We start from the raw sequence: 8,025 nt of genomic DNA, 5'->3' as shown, positions 1-8,025 counted from the left end.
CAAATGGCTCTTGATGTATTTTTTTCCACCAGTATGGTCACATCCTCAGTGTTTAGGCAAATATCAGGCCAAAGGGGCAGCTTCAGGATTTACTGCCAGTTGTGCAGCTTGATGTATATTGTGAGGAGGAGGATTAACTTCATTTTTTTATTTGAATAATTAAATCCCATCTGATTTCTGGTTAAGGCATATAATGCCTTCCATGCACTGAATTTTTAGCCATTGGAAAGCTGCAGCCTGATTTACATAGCATTGATGCCATTGGACGCTGTCATTAAAGCTTTTCTTTTTAATCACTTGCATTTGTGTTGTGGCTTGCCTTCTACAAAATCTTCAGTAATTTCAATCATTTCTCCTTTATTCTTTAATTATTTTAAATGTAAATTAATTTGATCTACAGCCTGCTGGCTGTGTCATTATTTGAGATGCGTACATACTAGCATAGTTACTCTTTCAAACTGATAGTGGCTAATACAATTATATGCTTTTTTTCACTGATATCTGATCTGTTAATTAACTGGAAAATATTTTGATTGGGGTGACTGCTTACCCAAATTATTTAATTGTTCCATGCAAGGCTGTCAGAAAAAAAATGTAAATGAGCCTAGGAAGTTCTATGACATTTCACAGTAATAGCTCTTCAGGTTAGGGCTAGAATTAGACAGAGAAATAGCAAGAGCAACTTGGAGCCTGCAGGAAAATAAACTAGCTCACATTTTAATTTCAATTAAAAAAATAATAGGAGCACTTAGGTCTTGTCTATCCCTTTTCCTCCTTGATTTTCTTACTTTTTTACAAAGCAAGTCTCTCTTATCCCATATGAAAGGAGTGTGTGTAGCAAATGAAAATTAAGAGGACTGGGAGCACGATGTAGGTAAATTGGAAATTAGGTCTGCACCTGGTTAACTGGACAGTGCTTCTTTCTGATCTTAGGTAGTCTTTTTATCCTGAATTTATTTGCTGTCACTGGTGAACTGAACATGACAGAAAGCTGTAACAATTTTTTTTCAGCAGACAGCTTTATCTTTACTTCATGCAGAATACTCTGGCCATTCTTTCTTCAAAACCAAAAAGGTCCTGTAAGAAACTTGGTACAGTTTTTGAGAAAATCTAATAATGATTTTTTAACCTAAAAGAAGTGGACTCACTGAACACTCAAGGGTTCTTGAAGGAAATTTATGGATTTAATAAATGTATTCTTACTTTACTGAATAACTGCAATATTTGAATGTTAGATTTCATACTTGCAACAAAACAGTTAACTAGCCTAGGTGATGTAGAGTGAGTGTTCTATGGGGTTTTTAGAGGTCATAAATATCAATAAGAAGGATTGATACACTACAGGATTCAGCAAGGTGTATGCTGTTCTAAAACTGAGAGCAAGCAACGAGCAGAGAGACATTAATAATTTATTCCAATTCTGAGAATGTTGGAGTTCATGACAAAATCCCAAGATAATAAGTGTACATGTAATTTACATATACAAATTTGTTTCATACAGGATGACAACAAGAGGCCATACAATTACTTTTATCTAAAGATGGAAGCTGATTATTGTCTTTTTAATGGCTGCAAATTGTCTGTGTATAAGACAGATACTGCCAGAGGCTTGCAGTATAAGCAGAAAGAGCATCTCTTATGACACTTCAGTGCTGAATTAGTGATGCTCCAAAGTTGCTCTTGCAGGCAAACAAAACTACTGGTCAGTGGAACATGGATGCCTAAAGGCCTTCAACTTTTAGGGCCTATATGTGATAAACTTACTAGAGATGCTCATTTCTAGACCAAGTAACAAGCACAGAGCAGCTGCAATGGTTTTGTCTCATTCCATAAGCAATTACACTTAGGCTGGCTTCCTATTCCTCTGAGAAGCCCCCGATGAAAGTCAAATTTTGTACATGAGGGATGGTTTGGGCACCTATTTCCCTTCTTAGTCTTTACAGACTATTTTCTAAGGCTGCTCTAGAGCTGGTGTTTTTCAGAGCAGATGTGAGGCACAGTCTTGACTTAGTACCATTAAATGTCACACACTGGTATTTGCACGAGAAGGGGTGTCCTCAATCCTTAGTGCAAAGCCAGCAGTTACATGTTCTAAGTGCAACTGCACATGGACGAGGCGATCCTCCAGCCATCCTGCCTCAGCACTCAGGTCGGTGTTTTGTGAGCAATCTCCTCCAGGAGAGGAGGCTTGATACATACTTTGCAGGGCTGCTTTGTATTCCTGCAAACTGCGGAAAACATGGAGTCCTTTTCTAAAGTGTAAGTCAGGCCTCTTAAACCCCACATTGCTGGAGTAGCAGAAAAGACAGCAAGGGTTAAGAGATGCTGAGACCCAAAACAAGGAGATTTTAGCCACTGATGAAGGGGAATACTACAATTAAACTTTTTTTCTCCTGTGCTTTGCCAGTCTTTGCCAAGTAAATCATACTTAGTTGCTCAGTTTCTGAAAGCCACACAAATTCTCTACTTGTTCATGATGGTTTTTCTAGTTTTAATTGCGCTTTATCAAATAAGATAAGCTTCCATCTACAGTAAAACAAACCAAAGTTTCCAGTTATTAAATGCTTTTGGTTTCTGACTTCTCTATAAGCACCTTATTTTCTCCAGTCATTTTCAAGATTTCAGGCTAAGATCACCACTGCCTCTTATATAATTTTTCTACCATGAAGTTGTTTATGTGTATTGTTTACCCAACAGACATTTCTCTTTCACTTGGTATATTCATTACTAAATAATTCTGTGAGAAGATACAGGCCACTGATTTTTTGCAATTTGCATCCCCATACTCTAAGCTATGTTGAAAGCAAAGCTTTTTGGTCCTCTTGCTTTGGAAGTACATTAATATTTCTATGACCTTTACTAGATGGCAGATGAGAAGCATTAGGAATAAAATCACAAACAAACCAAAGGAAACCAATTTTTTTAAATGCGTATTTCTGAAAGGAGCAAGAGGAAAAAGAATCTAGTCTAAAAAATATGAACTTTAGCTAGAGTTATGATAATTGCACTATTGTACCTATTTTCCCATATCAAAATGCTTCTTTATGATCAATCCACTCAGCATAATGCATAAATATATTTGAAAGGGTTTAGTAGCTATGCATACAAAATATATATAGATATTATTTAGAGATATTTAGAAAGAAATAGAATAGTTTAAGGCATGATTATTTACAGTGCACATCAAAGAGATCATATTAAAAGCATGGTCAATATACTAACAACTACTTTACACAAAACTACTTCAAATTAACTTCCAAAGCCTGCTAGTTCTAAAGAGAAATTCTGTGAAACAAGATGTAAATGCAGTGACTTGTGCATGGTATAAATCCTCTGCTTTAGAAGACTATACTTTCAGAAGGCTTTAGATGACTGTAGGAGGAAAACCAGCTAAATTCTACCCAGGAAACCATTTCTCTCACAGCAGCATTGTTTTTCAGTGGTTTTACTACACACCGGAAGCCAACTCTGTTCCTGTTCATCTAGCTGTCGATTTTTGGATCTGTTCTCAAAGGAACAGTTCCAAAAATCATTTCTAGTGACTTGAAATTTGACTGCTTTATGAACCCCACATACAGTTTAACACCACCTATGATTCAGCAAGGCATTTAACATCTGGAAACCAAAAGTTGCCCCATGAACTAAAGCATTTTCTCACTGGTTTCCACTTGAGGGAAAAGAGATTATTAAATAAAAACTTTCTTTCATAAGCTTTTTTTTTTTTTTTACTTTATATCATATGCTACACCATCAAGTGAAAGGATATTCCGGGCAGGAGAGGATGTGTGGGTTAATTCTCTTTAGTATTTGGGTAGTGTGGAAGTGTTATAAAATTATAAAATAGCAATAACCAGATTATGATACCATGAATCTCATGAATCTAGAAGAGTTCAGATTAAGTGAAGTGGTACTACTTACAGGATGGACATGATGGCAAGAATCCCCTTCTGTCTTTACTATCAAGAGCAATGCTATTTCATCCAGTAGAATTGGGCTAGATCTTATATTGAGTGTGTCACATACTTCTTTTTTAATTACTATTCCTGTTATTTTTTCTGTATGAAAATTTTCCCTCCTTGAGATTTCAGGGAATACTATATTTTAATTTTAGGGAAAAAATAGATGTTTTTATAATCATAAGAACTTCTTAATGGGAAAGAAATATTTGAAAACATTGTTATCATTGTTTTAGTACTTTATTTTTGAGGTATTTTTTATAGTTTGGATACAAGCATTTCCCTTGCACTTGGTCTTTAAGACCTAGAGATTTTTATTTTTTACTGAAATGTTCAGAGAGACTGAAAGTAACTAGAAACTAACTTTAAAAATACTTTTCCTCCTCACTGTTTAGTTATGGGTTTTTTTTTTCTTAGTAAATGTCCTCACCTTGACCTATCAATATAAAGAAGTGTAAAACATCCTTACATTTTTTTTACAATTTGGATTTCTCTAGAGGATTTCTAAGACACAACTTCCCCTCATTAGAGCCGGAAGTTCTGGCTCTTAATCAGTCCATAAAATCAGATGAAACTGTGCTGAGTTATCCAACTGAGAACCCACCCATTTTAAATATAGTTCCCATATTCATAGATTATTGTACATTAATTATGCCACATGTACAATGTTTTTATACATAAAACAACCAATCTGAACTTACTGAAGCGATAGCATCTGTTTTTGCAGTCAATGTTCTCAGCCCAGTGCTGGTTTAAAATGTAATCTGTTTTCATCAGCTGGTTTGAATGGAATTTAAGTTTCTGTTCAAGGTACAGCAGTGATACTGCACTTGCATTGCACAGACAGTTCCTACGTTTGTACCTAATGTCACATCACTCTTTGTACTGCACAACTGGGGGTCTGAAATATTTAATTGGAATCCTTCTCAAGCATAAAACAACACAGCCTTAGTAACCAGTAACAAATCTGCAAATATTTTTAAATGGTACATAATAATTTAATAGGACATAATAAGCCAATTTGCAAAGGAGGCTATATTTTCATCTAAAGTATTCGCTGGTTTGTATACATGTGTAGCTCCAAATGGAGAAGAACAAAAGGCAAAAGCGGGTTGCAACCTTCCTCCACCTCAACATATGCTATAATTTTGCACATGTACATGTTCTCTGTATATATTTTATGCATACAGAGGAAGTAATTAGATGAATGCATGTCTTTTAAAAATCTGGGACTGGTGATTTTTGCACAATGAAAATACAGAAGGCTGGAAGTGTAAAAGTTTCTGTGTAAGTCTGACATTTCAAGAACTGGTATCCTTCTGCCCCCCTTCTGGATAAACAACTTTCTACAATCTTATTAGGGGAAATGTTATACCCTAGTATCCTAGCTGTCATCTCAAATTCCCTAAGGGGTTGTATATCTTCTGTGACTGAGATTTGCCCAGCAGTGTCAGGGATTTGGATGCTTAGTTCCCATTATTGCTGCTGAGGATCTAATCCCTTTGTTAAGGGATGTTAGCTCCTTCTGCAGATTTTGCACCTTTTGGCTCTGTGGTTTATTCTCCCTACCTCTCAGTGTTTCCAACAAGTCTTCAGTCTACTCTTGAAAGGGTCTCTCACCATTGGTGCACTTTGTAATCTTTCAGTGAAAGCCCTTAAGTGGCTGCAAAAAAGCTACTTCTTACAAACGTTTTGACACATGTATCTACCTAAAGGCTTGGAGAAAAACAAGCCTCAGAGGTAATAGAGAAGGAATATCGATTATTCAGATGATACCACAGACCTCAAGAGAGAAAATTCTGAGCAATCTGCAAGGCTGTCTGAATTAGAATAACTATTTGCACTATTTTGGCCCCTGGGGCTCAGTAGAAGTTCCTGACTGACAAATTTGCATCTGATCTTCTCTTTCTCTGGCATGCTCCTTCCTCATGTTGCCTACATTGACATCAGAAAATAAACAGTATCAAGACAGATGCTTAAGTAGAGGTCCTCCATCTTCCATGTTTAGATTTTCCCTATTCAGATTAAGCATAAAAGAATTTAAGCATGGGTGTAAGGCATACATTCTTAGTTAGCCTCCAAACCAGGGAATATAACTTGGCTCCTTTTATTCACTACACACACAAAGCCAGTTAAAGGTTAAAATCTCATTCTGTGACATTTAACCATCTTTGCAAGGCACACTCAGAACAGCTTGAGAACTGCTGCTGCCCTGTAATGATTTCATAGTTAATAATACATTCACATACGTGTGTCCACATTTAGTGTCTCTGTGCATACACAAAATGTTCATGTCAATGTATGGAACAGCTACAGCATCATTTTCAGCCTTACTTAATGAGGCAATCTAGTACAGATGTCAAGTTTCAAGACTTTGAATTATGTCTCTTCTTGTTCTTAGTATGGTTTTAACTGTCAATGTTAGTAAGTCATAAATATGAGAATAATGCAATAAAGACTACCACAGACACCCACTTCTGTATTATTTTATTTTTGTTCTGCATTTAAAGTGTCTGCATATCTTCATACATTTCCTTCCTCCTCACTGTCAGACACTGAGGCTCTCAGTTATCTAGGTAAAAAGGACTGGCATTCTCTAAATCATAATAGTTTTTTATTCTGCTTTGAAAGAAATCTGAGGACCAACTGGAATTGAGAAAAAAGTCCTAGGTGCTTCTACTGAGTCAACTTCCATGTTTTGCAATGTATCTGCAGTCACATAAAGAGAGGGAAAAATGGAATTTTAAAACATGCTCTCATATTCCTAAACATTAGCTTTTTTTCTCTCACTGCTTTCTTCACAAACACTTATGCCCATTGGCCACAGAGAATATTAATAATTTGCAATATTCCATAGTGTTAGAATCAGCCCCCTAAAGATCAGTGGTGGTAAATCTTCCTGAAGATCTTCTCCAGCCTTTCTTGAACACAGACACACAGACAGGACTCATACAGAGACACAGACACTCACACACACAGTTGTTTTACAACTAATGTGCACAGGACATGTGCAGACCTGCCATGGCCATGACAAATGCCCTCAAGCACATAAGGCCCTGTGGTGCCTGAAGGTCATGCTGGAGATTTGGCTTTCAAGCCTTCTAAAAATACTTTGCTAGCACTGTCACTTCTGCATTAGATGCCCAGTTCTCATGGCTGACACAGAACTGATCGACATTTATGTTCACTCACTCTCCACATAAAAAACATGGTTTTGACCTAGAGATAACTTGAAATCTTCAAAGCAACTTGCTTAAAGCTGCTTCTCAATCCTCTCAATAATCAACAAAGATATTATCTCAATAATCAAACAAAATCCAACACAATCTTAGATTAATCATTGTGAAAGCAATGGGTTTCCAAGCAACCTGAGATGCAATTGGATTTGTATTTTCCAGGTAGCAATGGACACAAGAAAAAAACAACACATAGAGCATTCCTTCCTATGCAAAAGCTAAACAAATCTGCCAGAATTTAATTGCAGTAAGGGGACTTTAAAACATTATTTTCTGTCTTCACCTTGGGATTACCTGAAAATAAAAATAGATTAAAAATACATCAATAAAACTTGACATATAAAACCACTATTCATATTCAAAGATGAGAAAACCATATTTCTACTGTTTCATATCCTATACGGTCCTGTTGACTTCAGAACACTTGACACTGGTGTACAGGATTTTGCTGTACATCCTGTAGGAGCACTGTGCAATAGAAACTCCATGCAGAAATGGTTGCATGCTGCCTGTCTGTCTGATATTGCTGATACTTTTGACAGGAATACTTATTAGACCAGGTTAGCAGTACACAAGAGACTCCATTTGATACCTATAGTTGTCTTCAGGAAAAGGACCATATATTGTAGACAGCAGTTATAAAACATCCACCACATGCAATCACTTGATACTTCTTGAAAAAGTATTACAATCATTGCTTGAGAATGAGCAAAGAGACAAAGAAAGGGGCCACCTTTTTAAAAATGGTAAGGATCACATCCTAGATCAAAAGTACATGGGAGAAAATTGTCTGACCCCAAATTATGGGAATAATCTCTCTTCACCTCTGCACT

General features: G+C 36.4%; 1 protein-coding gene across 1 annotated transcript in view; it reads right to left on the bottom strand.

The window, feature by feature from the left end:
• Positions 1–6,640: 6,640 nt before the first annotated feature.
• The window catches only part of SPATA48 (spermatogenesis associated 48), a 24,632-nt gene continuing 23,247 nt past the window's right edge, over positions 6,641–8,025 (bottom strand). Inside the window, 1 exon segment of the mRNA XM_014309894.1 lies at positions 6,641–6,665. Within this exon segment, the coding sequence (XP_014165369.1) occupies positions 6,641–6,665 (25 nt within the window).

Source organism: Geospiza fortis, unplaced genomic scaffold (genome assembly GCF_000277835.1).
Source record: "Geospiza fortis unplaced genomic scaffold, GeoFor_1.0 scaffold362, whole genome shotgun sequence".
NCBI lineage: Eukaryota > Metazoa > Chordata > Aves > Passeriformes > Thraupidae > Geospiza > Geospiza fortis.
The sequence above is the reverse complement of the archived record's forward strand: the minus strand, read 5'-3'. Positions and strand labels throughout refer to the sequence as shown.